Genomic DNA, 21,113 nt, shown 5'->3' with positions numbered 1-21,113 from the left:
TATCTTTGTTTTAAAGAATAGGGAACCCTAGAAGTTTCTTGAGCAGGAGGAGTATTTTAGTGGTTGATAAATATCACTAAGACAGATATGAGGATGGATTGAAGAGGGTAGAGAATGGAAGCAAAAATACCAATTAGGAGGATATTCTAATGGCCTGGACTTCATCAAGACTGTTGAAGACTGCTCCTCTCATCCATGTTGTCTCATATATCCTTTTCAAAAGACCTCTCAACAGTCTTAGGACATTCTTTGAAAGCTCTTGACATCATTTGGGCCCACATGGAATATTTAGACTATCCATTAGTCACTCTCATCATTTTAAAGTAAGAATTTATTTTTATTGTGTACTTATTATTTTGCATACTTCCCACTATTTGACAGAGAAGTAATGATAGATGAAATTAGAAATTCTCAGATGTGGTTCATGTATTGATTGGTTTTGATAGGTTATAATAGATGGCATTTATATAATGCTATAAAGTTTGCAAAGTGTTTTAGAAATATCACTTAATTTTCAAAAAAATGAACTCAAATTTTAAGTTCCAAAAGATTATTATATAATATTATAATGAATCATTTTGATTTTTCCACTTTCTTCTTCCTCCTCTGTGATTTCTTATAACTATATTTAAATGCTTTATTCTTTTAGTAGCTTGATTATATGCAGTTAGATGGACTTATTTTTCACATTTTTTCTTGGACAAAAATGGCAAATGGACTGAACAGGAGGACAGCGAAGACTGGATATCTTTTCAAGAACTGCACAATTTTTAGTGACTTCAAAGCTTGTCTCTGAAGCAATGCCTCTTCTTTATCTCTATTAAATAGATCAGTAATATTTTAGTGATATGACTATAAGTCTTAAAATGTTATGATCTAGATTCAGGGCTATCCAACCTTACTTTTAAAAGTTTTTTATTGAAACAATAGAAAATATATTTTGATTTGCCATTTTAGTGAGAACTCTGTGGTTAGTTTGGCTTAGTTTACTAAAGCATTTGGTAAATCCACAGGGAACTGTATAAAATCTCACTGTGGCTCATTTTGGACAACCCTGATCTAGATCTTAAAATGTTAGAATCATCTAAATGTCCATTGAAGGGTAAATGATAGGAACAATTCATCTGTAAAAAAGATATATATGAGGAGCTATTTAGAAGTGGTATAAAAGTATGCAATCAGATAAATGGATGATTGAAGCCTGAGGTGGGTCAGTCACTTAGTTGAGAACAAGGCTTAGCCTAGACTGTTTCCATGCTCCACTAGTATTTACACAAAGTCTCAACAATATAAGGAAAACTCTTAAGATATTGGGTAAAATTCCACTATTTAGCTTATGGAAGGACATGGATGAAAGTTATAGATGACAAGTATCTTAGATAGATCTGTATCCTTGGAGGTAACATCTGTATGTATAAGATCAACATCCTTTTGATTTTTAGAAACTAGTTCTTCATAGGGCAGAGCATGCTATCCTCTCTTAATCTGAAATGGTTAGTTTCATCAACTGTTACCAAATGCCTTTAAAGCATTTACTAAGGCAAAAGATAGTCCCTACTCTTAAGAAGCTCATCTTCTAATGGGGGTGTCAATATTAAGACGAACTATGTATATACTATATACAGGACCAAATGGAGGTAATCATTAAAAGTCTATAAGAGTAATATTTTGAAACAATTTCCCAAAATCATTAAGAGGTTTTTAAAAGTAGTTATTAGGTGAAGACAGCCAAGTGGTAGAGTCAGGAAGTCCTATGGTCAAATTTGGTCACAGATACTTAATAACTGTGACATATTGGGAAAGGCATTTAACTCTATTTACCTCAGTTGTCTCATCTATGAAGTGAATTGGAGAAAGAAGAGGTCAACTACTCTAGTAGCTTTGCCAAGAAAACCCCAAATGGAGTCATGAAGAGCTGTACATAATTGAAACAAATAATGGTGATCAGATCTTGGTTTATTTAAGAATATTTAATACTAATTTTTCAGAGGTATAGTTTGAAATTTTGAAACATAGCTTTCAGAGAAGGCAAGGTTGGAAGTCTTCTGTATATAATCTTTATTACCAGTTTTCCTTAATGCTAGACTTCTCTAGCCTTAGAATTGATATGATTCAAATGCTATCATTTCTAGTCTGGCTTCATTAAGTTACACCATGATGTGCTCTGAAAAAACAAACTAAATTTAGAGTTAATGTTAATTTTGATAACCTCTATATATTATTGTTGCTATATTGCAAAAACTATTTTCTGATGTAAAATTTTAGTTTTCTAATCACTAATGTCCAATTAATTTTTTTCTCTTACATTTTTGCATCCTCCTAAGACACCTAACTTTTCGAAATTGTACATCTTACTTTTTTTTTGTTTTTGTTTTGCAGCTAGCTACGTATCAAATCCAATTTGCAAAGGTTGTTTATCTTGTTCAAAGGATAATGGATGTAGCAGATGCCAACAAAAGTTATTCTTCTTTCTGCGAAGAGAAGGGATGAGACAGTATGGAGAGTGCTTACATTCATGCCCATCAGGGTATTATGGACATAGAGCACCAGACATGAACAGATGTGCAAGTGAGCATTTAAATCCTTTTAAAATTTTTTTAGCTATTTAATGTGAATAGCAACTGACATATCAATATATATTTTAAGTATGTCTTAATATAAAGCATAAATATTTTAAATTACCATTTATAACAAAAAGTAATATCTCTGTACTTTTACCTTTGTGTAAGGATAAAGATTTTACTATTCTTATGTGAAATGAATGAAATAAATGTAATAAAACAAAAAATTGATTAGCATAAGTGGGAGGAAATTTGATCTCTAAGGAGTGGAAAGAATGATAATTCAGCCAATCAACAAACATATTAAACATTTATTTTAGGCATTGTGCCTGAAATCTAAATTTGGAGATTTAAGGACAGAAATAATTCTAAACTTGAGACTTTGCATTCCAGTTGGGGTGATAATATATGCTGTTTTTATTTAGAATATACAAAGCAAATAAAAGATAACCTTCAGGAGGAAGGTACCAATAACTGGTGAGCACAGGAAAAACTTTGTATAGAAGTAAGAGTTGGGTTAAAACTTGCAGGAGGCACAAAGGGAGGAAGACATTTATTCTAGTTATGAAGCAGCCAGTTCAAAATAGTGAAGGCTGTACAGTTGTGTGTTATGTGTGAGCAACATACATTGGGCCAGTCTCAGTGAATTATAGACCATGTAAAGATTAAGAAGGCTAAGTATAAGAAGTATAAAAAGACTAAAAGCTAAAATGAGACCAAGTTGTGAAGAGGAGTTTATACCAGTTATACCAGAGGAGTTTATATTTCTAGAGGTAATAGGGAGCCATTAGAATATTTGGAGGGAGGGAAGGGAGTAACATATTCAGACTTTTGCTTTAAGAAAATCATTGGTTAGCTGTATGAAGGAATTTAGAAGGAAGAAACTTAAAGCATAGAGACAAATGAGGAGACTATTGAGGTAGGCTAAGGGGTGAGGAGGGCTTGAGTAACTGGAATGAGAAAAGGCTAATGTTGAAGAATGATTATAACTAGATAGTTTTATGGTAATGAAAACATAATTACTTATCTTTAGAAAAAATAGTAGCTTTAAATTTCTAGGGAATTAAGTTGCTACTATCTTTGTGGCTTTGTGAAAGTCACTTAACTTCCAGGGACCTAGTCTTCCTCATCTATAAATTAAGTCAGTTGGACTAGATTGAGAATTCATTCTAGCTCTAGGTAAATGAGGCTAGGAATAGCTGGAGAAAGATGCAGTTCTCTAAGCAAACATCCAGTTGGTTTAATTTCTGTCAGTCTTTTTAATATAAAGTATATACTTTGGAACATTGTTAATTTGAACTAATCAGCTCAGCAGCTTTGAATAAAAGACTCTCTTGAAGAGACTAGACCCATTCGGGCAATTCTTTTTTTTAAATTTTATTTATTTAAGGCAGTGGGGTTAAGTGACCTGCCCAAGATCACACGGCTAGGCAATTATTAAGTGTCACATTTGAACTCAGCCCCTCCTGACTCCAGGGCAGTTGCTCTCTCCACTGTGCCACCTAGCTGCCCCCAATTTTGGCAATTCTTACCTTGATTAAGAGACTTTCCTTCTACCAAGTTCCTGACTCTCAGTCTTACAAGTGAACATTATTGGGGAAAGCTGCACAGTAGAGAAAAGAGCACTGTTAGGCTGCTAGGAATCAAATCTCTACCTCATTGCAGTTGTGATCTTAGACATTTTTCTTAATCTTTCTGGGCCTCTGCTTCCTACTCTTTAAAATGAGGGAGTTTCAGTAAATGGACCTCTAAGATCCCTTTACACTTAGAAACTGATTCTATTTTGGTGGAAGATACAGTTCAGATTGTCCATCTGTGATTAAGTTGGTAATACCATCAAAGTGGACTATGAGCAGGACCCTTTTCAGAAAAAAACTTTATCAAGGACAAGGTTTCGCATGCACTCCTTAAAATGAAGACTCTATTTGGAAGTTGTTTGACAAAGAAAGAGGAAGGATTATAACGATTTTGTGAGTCAACCTTATAAAGTAGTTACACAAATAACTCCTTTGCTTTGCTGTACTTACACTTGTTGTAAATCAGTGGACTTAAAGGTTTTCTTTTTTCCTTTTGATCTGAGATCATTTCTCTGGTTGTTCAAGGTGTGCAAGTGGGTTAGTAACATGGCTGTTTTAATTTATAATTAATTTATAAAATATAATTTATAAAATTTATAAAAAATGCTAGATATTTGATAATGATCTTTAAGATTCTTTGAATTGCCAAAGTCCTTTTGCAAATAAATGTATATTTCCTGTTTATCTTGGATAACCTACCAGTATTGAATAGATATCCTTATTCCAAATTAGAAGTTGAAATGATAAGAAAATAATAATAATGACAGGCAGCTAGGTGCCACAGTAGTTAGAGCACCAGCCCTGGAGACAGGAGGGCCTGAGTTCAAATTTGACCTCAGATACTTGTGTGGCCTTGGGCAAGTCACTTAACCCCATTGCCTTGCAATAAAAATAATACTGATAGCTAATGTGTGTATATCATACTTTAAGGTTTACAAAGAGCTTTGATTTAGAATATCTCAGTTCATTATCTAAGACATAGACTTAAAATAGACTTTTCTTTAGCAATCTGTTAACATCAGCTTCCAGCAATGCTAGAATTTGCCACTTCGGCTGCAGTCAGGAGTTAGAGCAAACAGAATCAGTGGAGAATTAGGTCCAGTTCCTACCATGTATACTTCCTAGGTACATGGCATTAGTTAAATCATCAAAATTTTCTGAACCTCAGTATCCTAATTTTCAAAAAGGAGATATAATATTTATATAAGATTGTTATGAAGAGCAAATGACACAAAATATGTAATGTACTTTATTAAAGTCCTATGTAAATGTCATTTCTTATTTTAGCATAGAAAATAGGGATATAAAGTTGAGGAAGAATCCTCTTCAAGGCAGAGGTGGATGGTTGGATGAAGACCAATTAATAAATTTATGTCATAATAAATGTCACTCAAATTCTGTGACACTTCAAGCTCAAATGAAGATTTGGATCAAATGACCTATAAGCTCATTTCCAACTTTAAAAATATGGTCCTATGATCTTCTATTTACACTTTAGTTTTTAAAGGTAACAGTTAAAACTGTTAACCAGAGGCAACACTGTGTAGAGTGTTGACTTAACTTAGTTTCTTGGTGTGAAATACAAGCTTGTTGAAATTCAAATATGCTTATAAATCCTCTGTCTTCTACAGGAATTTATTAAACATCTGAGTGTATTTATTTATGGTCATGAATGGCCCAAACTCTTAGGTACCCCTGCCATGGACATTAGTTGGCAATTGAACTTTAGCCATCACATACAAATACACAGACACACCCATTCACCCACACACCCTTTCTAAAATTGTAAGGAGTTTAAAAATTAGCCCTTTTGGAGTCACTTGTGTACTTTTTTTAGTCAGCAAAATGATTTCAAGCCTATCTGTAGAAAAAATCAAACTAAACAAGAGGAATGCTGAGGATTTCAAATCACAACTTTGATATCAAGGATGATTTCTATGAGTTAGCTAATTCATAGTGTTTATTTGTGGCATGCTTCAAGTTTATGGATTTAGAGTTGGAAAGAGACTTAAGTGATTATTCAGTACAACTCTATCCATTTTACACATGAGGAGCTTGAGACCCATGGAGGTTAAATGACTCACACAGTATTAACAGAGTAGTAAAGGAGCAGGGCCAGGATTTGGACCTGCCTGGGTCTTCTGAATCAAAAGTCATTTTTTCCCCACTCTACCATTGATGTCTCTTAGAATTAATTTTTATAAAATTCTTTAAAGCTAAAGTATCCTTCTGAAGAATTTCTATTTGTGATATGGAATCTTTTGATAAAAGTATTAGAATAGATTAATATGTAAGCATTTCTAGTGGACTGTGATATTTTGGTTGGAAGTTCAGAGCTGGGTTTGAATCCCAATTCTGCTATCAGTAGCTACTTAATCTTGGGCAAAATAACCTCTTCTGGGCCATATTTCCTTATCTGTAAAACTTAAGAGTTTTTGGCTTCCAATAAATTCTTTTTATCAAATTCCCTAATCCAAATTGCTCTTTGGGTACACAGCCTTTCACCAGCTATTGATTCAAGGGAGTATGGCATGGATAGAACTCAGGAATTTCTAAGTAGAATATTGCTGTTGCAGCCCATCTGATTTAATCATAAATCTCCCTCTTAAATGGAAGAAATTTCATCCCTTCTCTAAAGTAGCTAAACATAAAATGACACAAACAAAGAAGCATTTTCAAACCTTTTAAAGAAAAAAGTTCAAGGTACAATTTCCCATCTTGATGTTTCAAGGTTTAAAAACAAAGCAAACAAAACCAAACATAGTTCATTCTGAACCTAAAATTATAATCAAATGCCCTTTCAATGGTTTATTCTCAGTCTTCAGTCTTTCCTAACATTAAAGTGTCCCAGGGCTAAGAATAGGTTATTGGGAGGCAGCTAGGTGGCGAAGTGGATAGAGCACCGAACAGCTCTGGAGTCAGGAGGACCTGAGTTCAAATCCAGCCTCAGATACTCAATAATTACCTAGCTTTGTAACCTTGGGCAAGTCACTTAATCCCACTGCCTTGCAAAAAAAAAAAAAAAAAAAAAGAATAGATCATTGCTAGACAGCAGCCAGTTGTGTAATCTTGAATAAGTTCCCTTGTCTCTCCAGGCTCTGACTTCATCTTTAAAAAGATGAAAGGATTAAACTATATGCTCTCTTCTCCTCCCCCTCCATCCCTCCTCACTTCTCCTTCCAGATAATCCTTGATTCTCTGAACTTCTCTCAGTCTCAATCACTCACAGTCAATTGACCTTATTAGGTTATTTGAGTTAATTGAAGCAAGGCCCTTAGTAATAGTTTTCCTGCAATCCCTGTCAATTAGCAAGATCCATAGAGGTCCTCTGTTCTTCTATATCTTATTCATATGCCACTATCTACATTTGCTGTCTCTGCTTCCTTTCCTATCACTCATTCCTCAACTTTCTGCAATCTGACTTTGTAATTCAATTGAAAATTTTCTTTCCAAAGTTACTAATGATCTCTGCCAAAATTAACAGTCTTTTTTCAGTATTCATCATTCTCGATTTCTTTGTAATATCTGAAACTGTTGACAGCTCTCCTTCTGGATATTCTCTGTTCTCTAGAAATCCAGGACAAGTTCTCCTCCTACCTGTCTGACTAGTCTTTTTCATTTCCCTTTATTGGATATTGATTTTTGTCAAATTTACTAATTGTGATCATACCCTAAGTCTTGGTACTGAACCCTTCTCTCTTTAGTCTGAACTCTCTAATTTAGCAATCTTATTAGCTTTCATGGTTTCAATTATTACTGAAGATGACTTCTGGATCTAGAGGCCCATCTTTGTCTTTTTGCTGAACATGAATCTCACATTGCAAGATGTATCCATTTTATAATCTTGAGCTGGATTTTCCTTGGACTTTGCAAAATAACTTAGTTCAAAAACAGAATTCCTCTGTCTCTTTCCAACTTTGCTCCTGTGACAAACATCCCCATTATATTAAGGTTAAAACCATTCCACTCCTCCCTCAATCACCCAGATTCTCTAGTCTAGTATCATCCATATCTTATCAGCTTTGCACACCTCATAGATCCAAACAATTGCCAAGTCCCATTATTTTTACCTTCATATTACCTTGTGTCTGTCCCCTTTTCTCTCTTTGCACAGCTGCCATCTTGTTCAGGGTCTTACCACCTATGTAGAAATTGGTCTTTTCCTATTGGACTCCCTTCCATATTCCAATCCATCTTCCCCATAATTGCCAATGTCATTTATCTAAAGTGGAGGTCTGACTGTGTTTCAGATACTACCCCATGTTTTCAACTCCAGTTCACAAAAGTAAAATATTTCCTTATAATTTCTAGGATAAAATGTAAATAATACATAGCATTCAAAATTCCTTGCACTGGGGCAGCTAGGTGGCATGGGAGATAGAATACCAGCCTTGGAGTCAGGAGGATCTGAGTTCAAATTTGGCCTCAGTCACTTGATAAATACCTAGCTGTGTGACCTTGGACAAGTCACTTAACCCCATTGCCTTGCAAAAAAATTCCTTGCACCATGATACCTTCCTGTCTTTCAGAATGCTCTTATGTACTTTCCATCCATTCACTTTGTGATTCAGTCATTTAGAATTTCTTGCTGTTCTTCTATCAGCCTTGTTTGTGCTTTTACCCTGGCTCTCCCCTCATGCATGGTACCCTTTCCCACAACACCTCTGCTTTTTAAAATCTCTGGCTTTTTTTCAAATACTTCCTTTTTAAAATTTAATTTAATTTAATTTTTTTAATTTTGTTGTTGTTTTTTTTAGGGTTTTTTTTAAGGCAATGGACTTAAGTGGTTTGCCCAGGGCCACACAGGTAGATAATTATTAAGTGTCTGAGGTGAGATTTGAACTCAGGTACTCCTGATTCCAGGGCTGGTGCTCTATCCACTGCGCCACCTAACTGCCCCTCAAATACTTCTTTTGCAAGAGGTTTTCCATGGTCTTCTCACCATATTTTCTCTATATGTAGTTTCTACCAAAAAAAAAAGGAAGCTACTAAACTGTACAAGGATCCAGGTGGATCACATATCAACTTAGAAATTTATTTTATATTTATATATTTCTTTCTTTTAATTAATATATCACACATTAAAATCAGGAACTACATTTTCATCTGACTCAGGCCACCCTACGGAGTGTGGTGAGCATTTGATAATTTTGCAATCTCCTTACACTTTTACTACTCTATATGCACTCCACAGTCCAGTACTGCTATTCCTTTTCCTGACTCTGTACCTGAAGTGCTTTTCCTTTTCTCTCTTTCTTTAAGCCTTGCCTTCCTCAATTTCCCTCTAGTGCTCTCTCTTTGAGAGTTGCTTCCCATTTATATTTTATATATCTTGAAGTACATAATTCATTGTATGTTGCTTTTCACTATAATGTGTACTCCTTAATGACTGTGTCTTTCAAGTGACCAAATGTTTCATATACACCTTTTCTGTGCCAGACGCTATGCTGAGTACTGGAGATGAAGCATTCAGTCTCTGCTTTCAATGAATTTACCATCTAATGGGGAAGAGGGTTGTAAACAGCTATGCTTAAATAGGTTCTAATTTTGTCCTGGTTTGTATCACCAGAGCTTAGCAAGATCTTGGTCTGTAGTAAGTACTTAATATTTGACTGAAAGTTTACTATTAATGTCCCTCTTCAATATGTCTCCTTTGTCCCTCAGTCATTTGTTCTTAACAAGTCTAAGGGAAAAGCAGTACTTGAACTATACAATCTCAAGAAGATGTGACCAAATATTATGCTAAATGAAAAAAAATTTCTAAAAGCCTTTTCATCATTTATAGGACCAAACTGCACCTGATACCAGAACCAAACGGGAATATTCAAGCAGGTTGTTGCCCAACAATGGAAAATGTTTTGGGAGAGTTTTCTTATTTCAGCTTAATTAGTTTTGTTATTCTCAGAGTACTAGAATTTTTAGAGCCAGGGACTTAATGGATATCTGGGCTGTAACCAACTCATCTGGACATTTTTATAATAGTGAAATGTGATTATTTTTGTCTAAGGCCCATTGGAGTTTATAGACTAAAAAACAAGGATATGATTTGAACTATTGGCAATGCTAATCATGTAGGAAATAACACACCGAAATATAATAAGAATGTCCCAGACTTAAAAAATAGTGACATGCCTCATAGTTTATAAAGGGCTGTAAGAATATTTCTGGTCAGTGAATAATCCTAAGTAAGTCATTCTTTTAGAGATATGAATATAGGGTTTACTGGCATATAAAAATAACTTAAATTAAGCTTCATTTGGGAAATTAGTAGAGTATAATTAGAGTGCTCTAATGAGATCACAAAGATTGAGTCCCCTCTTACTAACCATGTAAACTTAGGCAAGTTACAGCCTATATGAAGTTTTTTTCTTTTCCTGAAACATAGAAAAAATAGTTGCCCTATTAACCAAAGAGAATTTTTAGAAAAATGCCATGTAAATTATAGAGCACTACATAAATACATGCTTGTGTTATTAATTTTGAAATGGTATTCATTTATATGAAGCTTGGATAGCAGTAAGGAGTAAACATGGGAAGGCATCACATTCCCTTTGATTCTAACAAATGAACTGTAAAACCAAGTATAAGTTGTGCGTTATGGATTAGAATGAGCTACATTGAAAGGTCTTCAAGCAAAGTCTAGATAAAATCTTTGAAGAATGTTGAAGATCCTATAATGGTTTAGATATGTCATTTTGGTAATATTTGTTCATCTCTCAATAAATGAATTATTAGGCACCCACTCTTCTCACAGGAAACTTAGTATGGAGTAGTATATGGGAGGGATGGCCTTAGATTCAGGAGGTTCTTAGTTCTAGTCTTGCCTGACACATTATTTTTTTAACCATAAATCAGTCTTTTTCTTAATATCTCAGTGTCCAAAGTAATTCTTTAAGATAATTGATGTGGTGTTGATCTGAGTTGGAGGGGGGCCAGTTGAAATTTCTTTATCAGTCAAATTACAGGTCTAGATCAAAATGACAATATAATTGATTTGAAGTCTGAACTAGTGAAGTAGGTTAGATGTTGAATCTGAAACACCCTGGAGAAGTTACTTACACTAAGTTCTTCTACTTCTTCTCTTGCTTGTAAAACCCACTTCAGTAAGATTCAATGTTTAACCTACTTCAGTAGTTTAGACTCTGGATCAACTGCATGAAGTCCTTCTTTGCCTTATACAGTTCACATCTTCTGTTCTCCCACACATTTTATTATAGACATTTTCCACAGAAACCAGATAGAAAAGTTCTCAATTGTTAAATGATGAGGTTGGCCTAGATGATCTCTAAGCTTCCTTCCTCTTCTAAGTCAGTGATTCTATCTTTAGTAGTATATATACCTAGGGTGTACCATTGTCAACTTCCTTTCATTTTGACTTAGGTTTAGGGTTTATTGCTAAATATACAACCACCAGGGGGAGAAGGAAAACAAGTCTGCAGCAGGCACATTTAAATTTAATCTCCATTACACACATTTTCTCCATCACTTACTTCAGTCTGAATAATCAATAAAAAAGCAAATCAAGTCTTGCTTAGTAGCATCTGCCAGTTCCCATAGGGCAAGTACTCACACTGAAAATGTAAAAAGCCTGCTCTCACAAATCTATGCATAGCTTCAATTAGCTCTAACACAATGTTCCTTAATTTCTTTAAAAGATATTCCTTTTTATGCCAGACTTTGAACCAGATCTGAATCCATCTTAGTATTATTTCCTATTAGGAGCATAGATTTGGAGTTAGTAAGGAACCTGGAGGCCATTCAGTCTAACCACATATTTAACAGAGGAAGCTGAGACCTAGGAAGATGAAATGACTTGAATATTAACCTACTGAAGGCAAATGGCAAAACAAGGATTTGAACTCCAGGGTCTTTTAGTTGTAGATATGATCTATAGTTTTCTGTCCTGTTCAAAATGGATGTTTTGAGAAACCTTTTTTTTTTGATAAAATTCTTAGTGTCCATCATATGTCATCCCTGATATACCTGTGGTATTATTTTTAAAAGGGGAGGGAATTGAAAGGCAGAGCCGAGTTAGCAAGAAGCAGTGAAATAAGCTACAGTCCAAAAGAAAATTAGCGATAAAAATGGCTCCTCTAAACAAATCTAGAAAATGTAACAACAAATCCTGATGGGAACATTCAAAAAAATTTATGCTGAGTCATTTGTCCAGCAATGTTTGGCGTAGAGAGATAGGTTTACAGTCAGGGTCAGGACAGGAGGTTGCTGCATATAGAGTACTACAGTATTCAATGAGAGTCTGTGCACTAGGATATGAGAAGAAACCAGATCTATACAAGAGCATTTTTTTTACTCTGCCATTGTTTATTCTGTCACTCACTACCCCAATCATGGGTCACTGATCCAGGGTAGAGTGAGAAGGGAACCTGCAAAAGGGGTGTGAGACCCTGAATAGTGTATTAAAGGAGGAGGCAATTCAGAAGACAGTAGCAGCAGAGCAGATTCCAAGCTAGAGAAGAGTCTCCCTTTTATCATCTTGCTCAGCCTTAGACCAAATAAGAACCCGTAATTCCATCACTCTAAGCCAACAGATAGCAAGAGATACTGAAACTTTCAGAGTTGAGACCGGGAGAGTAACAATCAGCCCTTCTGTGACTGGATTAGCCTACTTCAGGAGGAAACTTTGAAACCCCAGCTTGTCCATGAATTTCTGGAATAAAACCATACTTAATATCCAAGAAAGCAGCAATAGGACCATCCCAGACCTTCCCTCCAGAAGTAATATCCTGAAATCAGGAAATAGGCTGGAATAATGGGTAATCAAAATAAGAACCTCATCATAATGAGCTACTACCATGATAGAGACTCTCAAGACAAATAAAAATCAGCATGAATACAAATCATCTTCAAGCAATGCCTCAAAACCCCCCCAAAAACCAAAAAAGCCCCCACAAATTGAGCAAAAATTCAAGTGGAATTCTTGGATGTGAAAAAAACTTTAAAATGTTTTTACAAAAAGAAATGAAAAAAACCATTAATAAACTCCCTAAGAAAAAGTCTCCAAGTCTATATGGATTTACAAGTGAATTCTACTAAACATTTAAGGAACAATTCCTATTCTACATAAATTATTTAAAAAAAATTAGGAGCCAAAATTCTTTTATGACACCACCATGGTACTGATACCTAAACCAGGAAGAACCAAAACAAAGAAAATTAAAGACCAATCTTCCTAATGAATATTTATGCAAAAATCTTAAATAAAACTTTGGCAATGAGAATACAGCAAGTTATTACTAGGAAAATTCACTATGATCAGGTAGGATTTATACCAGGTAGGCAGGGATGGTTCAATATTAGCAAGACACTCAATATAATTGAATGTATCAATAGCAAAACCAAGAGAAATCATATGATTATCTCAATAGATGTTGGAAAAGCCTTTGATAAAATACAACATCCATTTCTATTAAAAACACTAGAAAGTTTAGGAATAAATGGAGTTTTCCTTAAAATAATAAATAGCATCTATCTAAAGCCATCAACAAATATCATATTTAATGGGAATAAACTAACAGCATTTTCAATCAATTTAGGGATAAAACAAGGATTCCCACTATCACCTTCTATGGTGTGTTAACTATAGCAATAATAGAAGAAAAAGAAATTGAAGGAATTAGAATTGGCAATAAAGGAACAAGTCCTTTCATTCTTTGTAGATGATTTGATGGCATACTTAGAGAATCCGAGAAAATAAAAAAAATTTTTGAAATAAGAGCACTTGAGGGAGAAAAATGGACAAAAAGGGAGATCTATGGAAGAAATAAATAGAAACAGAATTATCTTGGCACAAGAGATAATAAATCTTGCCCTGAAAAATTAAAAAGCACCAAATAGAAGCCATGGAGCAATAAGAAAAATTAAAACAAAGTCAAAATGAGACTGAAAAATAGAAAATATTATAAAATATCTCAAAGCACAAAAGCATTTGCCTGGAAAAGAGGAGAAAACATTTAAGAATCATTGAACTATCTGACTACCATGACCAGAAAAAAATTCCTATTTCAAGGAATCTTAAAAGAAAAATTTTCAGATTTCTTAGAACCAAAGGGCACAATGGAATTGGAAGAATCCACCAGTCACTCTCTGAAAGAAACACCAAAACAAACACTTTTGGTATAATAATATACAAATCTGGAGTTTTTAGGTCAAAGAAAAAGTACCATAAGCAGGTGGATTGAAAGAACCACAATCAGGATCATTCATGATTTATTATTATTATAAAGGAGCAGAGAGCTTAGAATATGATATTCCAGAAGGTGTAGGGTATTGACTTACAGACAATAATAACTTTCTCAGAAAAACTGAATATAATGTTAGAGAAAGAAAAAGAATTTTTTTAATGAAATAGAGGACCTCCAAGCATACCTAATGAAAAGACCAGAATTGGGGAGAAATTTTGAAGTTCAAACACAGGAGTAAAGAGAAACATAAGAATGAATGAACTATGGTAAAAGATGAAACAAAGATAAACTACTTATTCAAAAAGCCTAGAGATAATTTTGTTCTGTCTTGAAAATTTTAAGAAAAGAATGCAGAAGGAAAGAGAAACACAATAGATGGGATTGAGGGGAAGAGAAAGGAAGGCTAGGGGAACTTTTCTCATATAATCAAAGGTGCACAAGTAAACAATTATACAAATAAACAAGAGGAGATAGGGTGAGTAGCTTACATTGGTAACTCACTAAATAGAGAAATAAGAGAAGTGGAATTTGAGGAGAATAGATTAAAGAGGGATTAGTCTGAGGTAAAACAAATTCTGGTTAGGGATGCATAAGAATATTTATAGCTCTTTGTGAGGAGCAAAGAATGGGAATTTGAGAGGGTGCTACAATAGGAAAAAAAAACTTTCATATCTTGTTTTTTTCTGGAGAGGGAGGGAGGAAAGACCAAAAAAGATGTCATGGAAGCTGGAAGAGACTCAATTAAATTACAACCAAAATCTGGAACAACTGAACTTGGTGAACATCTTGAATTGAGAGAACTGGAGATTAGCCTAACTAGATAGGCAATCTGGAAAAGTGTTGTGGGTTATGTGAAATCAGGAAGACCTGCTTCAAATGTGATCTTTAACACCTACTGGTTTAGGAACAGTTGGCGTGTCCCCCAACCATTCTGAGCCTCAAGGAATTCTGTAAAACTAAGTTAGTTAAGGGGGTGCATTCTGTACTTCTCATACCAACAAAAATGAAAAAAATCACACTAATAAGTAATAAATACTTCTACATTGCATTGAAAGTCATTTTTTACATTTTTTAAAAAGAATTAGAATAATTGTTTAAATATTTAAGAGCATAATTCTGATGATTGATTCAGAATGCCTTATCTTTTAATTCCATCTAACCCACAACACTTTTCCAGACTGCCTATCTAGTCTAATCTTTAGTACTAAGAATTCACGATGTTCACCAAGTTCAATAGTTCCCAGATTTTGGCTGTAATTTAATTGAGTCCCTTCCAGCTTCCATGACTTTTGTGCATTCTAAAACCATTTTTTGTAGTCAGTGTCTCTCCCTCTCTCTCTCTCTCTCCCTCCCTCCCTCCCTTCCTTTCCATTAGAAAATGTCAGATTTATATAAGGCAAGTATTCCCTGGCTATTGGTGGTATTTGGTTTTAAAGCAATTCTATGGGTTTTTTTTTTGCTGTTTCTTTTTTTCCCTTCTCCCCCCCCCCCCAATCTTGTTACCTAGGAATTAGAATGTTAAGGGAATTGGAGCTATTTTGAAGGAGAAAGAAGTAAGGTATTCCACAGTTAAATGCTACAGCCCACAATCCCACATACTTATTGATTCCTTGCCAGAAGATTTGTTTAGCCACAATGTTGCATTGTAGTCTCCTGCCTTGTAAAATATTGCTTTTCTGGATTTAAACAATTTCTTCTTTGTTTTATAATCAGAAATTCATTTGAAATTTAAGCCTGGTCTATGAGATGACCCAGAGTAACATGCAACAGAGAATCCAATATTTTTCCCCCATTTTGGCTAGTCATTCTACCCTTATCCTTTCCTTTCCCAGCCCCTTACTTTGTATTTCACCATCCTTACACTGATGATTGTTTCCTAATGAGATATTTGTAAAATGCACTTTGCAGATTATAATATATAGAAATGTTTAAAATATCCACCAAAAGGATGACAATACTGTGATGGAGTTGGTTATGATGCTCCGAAACTATTCCTGCTCCTGTAATTCCAAAAAACAAACAAAAAAAGGATAGACTAAAATTTGAATGGGATATATGTTTTGGAACAGGATACACATTTTACAAAATCACAGAATTTGAAAGTAAGAAGGAATTTTCTTAGTCTTTTAATCTTAATGTATAAATGAAAAGAATCCTCTTCCTACAACTGACACACTCAAGAAGTAGAACAAGATAGAAAAGAGTGAGAATAGATATCAAAGGGGAATCTGTACCATTCTGCTCTTTGATAGCTATAGTGATTTTGAAGTTTTTCCTGACATGGAGCCTAAATTGAACCCCTTTGCAGTACCCTCATTGTTCCTGGAGCCAACAAGAATACTTCCACATGACATCCTTTATATACTTAATGATAGCTATCATATGCCTTGAATGCTACTCTCTCTGGGCTACCCATGTCCAGCTGATTCCCATATATTATAAACTTAAGGTCTTTTAACTACTTTTTACAATTGATTTGTCATTCTTAAACCATGACAGTTAGAATTTAACCTAGTACTCCAAATGAGGTCTGGAAATGACAGAGAACAGTGTTATCATCACTTCTCTAATTGTACAAATCATGCATGTCTTAATACAACACAAGATGGTTTTATTTTTTTTTTCTGACTGATCACACTACTGACTTGTGATGATCACGGCCCACTAAGACCGCCAGATTTTTTCCAGCACAACTGTTGTGTAACTTTTATACTTGTGAAGTTGATTTTTTGGTGTTAAGACTTAAAATTTATCCCTCCTGAATTATATCTTGTTAGTTTCAGCCCAGGGATGTATAGATAATTTTTGATCCTGATTCTAATCCACAAGGTTGTCTATTCCTTCCAGTTCTGGATCACCAACAAATTTGACGATCAGATTCAGATCACTGAGAGATTCCCAAGGTTCTAGGTTCCCTAGCATATCCCATTGGAAACCTTCTTCCACATTGACCTTGAAATATTAACAATTATTTTGAGTTCAGCCATCCAAGCAGCTCTGAATCTACTCCATATCTTTCCATAAGCTCAACAAGAGGGTGAACTACTTTATCAAAACTTTGCTAAATATAGTTAAACTATGTTCATACAATCCTACAAATTTAGTAAATCTTTAAAAAAATAGAAAAGTTATTCTTTGACAACTGACTTGTTTTTGATGAAATCATGTTGGCTTTTGGAAATTATCTCATCCCTTTTGAGTTGTTCATCAACAATCTCTCCAATAATCCATTTTAGAATTTTCTCAGTAACTGAATGGCTTGTAGTATAAAATTTCTGCTCCCTTCTCTATTTGGAAAATTTGAAGGTAAAATTGCCTTTTTCCAATCTTATGATACTCTTTCCATTTTTCTTTCCTTCAGAGACAGCTAAGTGCTTTAGTGGGTAGAATATTGGGCTTGTATTTAGGAAGACCTGAATTCAGATGAGACTTCGGACAGTTTTAGCATGTTACTTAACTTCCATCTGCTTCAGTTTCTTCAATAGTGAAGTGAGAGAATAATAGAACCTGCTTCCCAGGGCTATTGTGAAGATAAAATGAAATATTTGTCAAGTACTTTTCACAGTGCTTGACATGTAGCAGAAACTTAATAAATGCTTGTTTCTTCCCCTTATTCCTTTCTAATATGTTATGACTCACAGTAGCTTTGCAATTATACTCCTTAATGATTTTTACAAGATCATGTTATATGCATTTTCATCTCCAGTTACCTGGATTTCCTCATCCTGTAACATTTTTTATTGTTGTTTGTTGTTATTATTTTATTTTAAAAGAAAATTTTGTTATTATTTTAAGTTAATTTGCCTTTTTTCCATTTCCTCCAATCTGGTAGAATAATTATGTTTTCTTAAAAATGGGAAAAAATCTATCAGTACAAATAGAGACAAAGTCAATTCTGACAGTGTCCATTTATGAAAATTATCCATATCTTTGAAAATTTCTGTTAGTGACTTTCCTTTGCATTCACATTAATTTCTTTAGAAAAACTCATTTTTTTCCTTATTGGAGTTGTTTTTATTTGGGTCTTCAAATTTTATTGCTGAATATTTTCCATATTAATGTCCCTTGAAGCATTTCAGCTCTTAGAATCCTACTTTTTTCCCCTGAACTCTTTGAAATCTGCTTTCCCCTAATCTAGGTTACCTATCAGTCTGTGCTCCCATTTCCTCTCCTTCTCTATCACAGATTTTAGTATGGAGTTGCCACCTGATAAATGATTCCCATCATTTTTACCCTAGCAATCAGTCTATCCCAGTTTTCCTATTCCATAAAATGAGGATAACAGTAGCAACAAACTTTAGTGTTTTTGAAGGATTAACATGAGTTGATATCCTTAAATCACTTTACAAAGATTAAAATATTATATATATGCCACTTACTACTACTATGATTACTTCTTTTTATTATTATACTTGATTAATGGGATTCAGATTTAGAGAACTTCTCCCTGTTGATTCCTACAATTTTTTTATTTGTTTTCAAATTTTACTTAAGGCAATGGGGTTAAGTGACTTGCCCAAGGCAATTATTAATTATTAGGCAATTATTAAGTGTTTGAGGCCGCATTTGAACTCAGGCCTTCCTGGCTCCAGGGCCGGTGCTCTATCCACTGTGCCACTTAGCTGCCCCAAATTCATCCATTTTTGAATAATGAAATTTACCATATGTGTGGGTAATTGAAGTCTTCCATTACCACTTTATTACACTCCTCTCCCTGTTGTCTATTTGCCAAACTCCTCATCCATTTCTTCTTTCTGTCCAGGTAGTCCCATAGTGTACTCCAATTGCACAATAACTAATTTTTTCCTCCATCATGCTTATTTTCTCACCTGCTTTATAGCTCTTTATTCTGATCCCACCCCATAGAATCAAGACTGGCAGGTTTATTTTTCAGCCTCCAGGATTATAATTGTAACAAAAAGGGACATGAAAAGGCTGTAGAGTGTGTACTACTTGAATCTTTGAGGCATACAGCCAGTTTTCTCTGTGTGTGTGTTTGACTGTTAGTTGTCGAGCTCATACTATTCTATGAGCCTTAATGTCTCTTTAGATCATTTTATGTGGGTGGGCAAGATATAAATATTTAAACATCACGGTAAAGCTACTAGGAAAGACATTACAAGTCTGAATCTGTGGCAAACCAGTTAACCATTGCAAGAAGGGAGGGGAAGGGATTTGAGAGCTTTGGATAGTTTTCCTATAATTCCCTTTTTTCAAGGGCAAAGGAAATTAAGAGAGTACAAGAATAATCCCTGGAGAGAAGTAAAAATATCTGAAATACAGAGAGCTGTACTACCTACTAAAGAGTTTTATGAAATGGTAAATGATTCCTTGTGTGGGACAGAGCTTTGATTTTCTCTCTGCTTCTGATTGGCTTTGCACGTTCTATTTTTCCACTCAGAATGTATAGATTAACTTTGTGTTTAGCTTCAAACTGAGTAGTTCCTATTTTAAATAATATCCTTTGACATGTTCTGTTGTTTCAATCATATTCAACCCTTCCTGACCCCATTTGTGGTTTTCTTGGGAAAGATATTGGATTGGTTTGACATTTCCTTCTCCAATGGATCCAGGAAATCAGTGAGGCAGAGTTTAAGTGACTTGGCCAGGATCACACAACTAGGAAGTGTCTAAGACTGAATTTGAACTCCTTTATCCAACTCCAAGCCCAGTAGTCTATCCATAGAGTCACCAACTGTCATCTTTTAGCATAGATGAGATTATCCAGTCTGCCTTCCAGCATCTATAGAACAACAGAGTTGGATTGGATGATCTCTCCTAACTTGTAGGCCAAAGACTTTAGGATTCATTAGTTATTTGACCTTGAGAGACTCATTACAACTTATAGAGTTCTTGTGAGAATCGTTTACCCTTTAATGAAAAGCTTTATATATTTTTTCACTTTACACATTTTCTCATCTGACTTTCCTGTTATCAATAATTCAGTCATTATCTTTTACACTTGGTCCTAAATATATTAAATGTAAAGCAAAGAAAATTTAATATATACCTGCTTTTGCAACTAGATCTATGCTTATTTTTTTACTTTATGCATGTCACCCACCTCAAATAAATGTTTTCCTACTTGATCTTAAGAATTCAGGCCATTTCTTAGAACCCTTCCATGGTTCATTAAGACTATCTTGTCATAAAACTCATATCCTATGAGGTGACCTATATCTTCCTTGCAAATAGGGTTATCGCCAGTCTTAGAGCTCAGGCTTCCTTCTGTCCTCAGATAAAAATAAGAAATAGTTTGCCTTGGGCCCAAGATGACCAAAATCATTCAGTTGATCTGGCTTTTTGCCCTTGATATTTTCCTAAGATGGGTCACTATTATAGCCAAGATGAGTTTCTGGCCCATTTTTTAAATAACATTTACTTCCAGATTTAGCTTCTATTGATATAAGAGTAATTAGCAATGCCGAATTTTATTTTATTTTTTAATTGATATTTTATTTTTCCAAATACATGTTATGAAAAATTTTTCAACATTCATACTTATGCATATGTATATTTGAAGTTACAAAATTTCCTTCCATCCCCTCCCCTTAGTGGCAAACAATCAGGTTAACATTGTACATACATAATTTTGATAATCATGTTTACAAGTTAGTTATTTTTGCTATGAGGAACTAGGATTGTAGGAAAGAGTTACATAATTTTTATAAAAGTGTTTTATCAGATTCTGAAAGGTTTTGTTTTTCTTCCTCTGGATAGGGATCACATTGTCCCTAGCCAGCCTAATACAGTTGTCCTAGCTCTCTGAACTG

The 21,113-nt window shown here is 34.4% G+C and overlaps 1 protein-coding gene across 1 annotated transcript in view; it reads left to right on the top strand.

Annotated features, from left to right (window-relative positions):
• RSPO2 (R-spondin 2) overlaps positions 1–21,113 on the top strand; it is a 234,721-nt gene that overhangs the window by 118,902 nt on the left and 94,706 nt on the right. Inside the window, exon 3 of the mRNA XM_074201113.1 lies at positions 2,380–2,568. Coding sequence (XP_074057214.1) covers positions 2,380–2,568 — 189 coding nt within the window. The remainder of the gene's footprint in view (positions 1–2,379; positions 2,569–21,113) is intronic.

Source organism: Macrotis lagotis, chromosome X (genome assembly GCF_037893015.1).
Source record: "Macrotis lagotis isolate mMagLag1 chromosome X, bilby.v1.9.chrom.fasta, whole genome shotgun sequence".
Lineage (NCBI taxonomy): Eukaryota > Metazoa > Chordata > Mammalia > Peramelemorphia > Peramelidae > Macrotis > Macrotis lagotis.
This window is presented reverse-complemented; position numbering and strand designations above follow the sequence as displayed.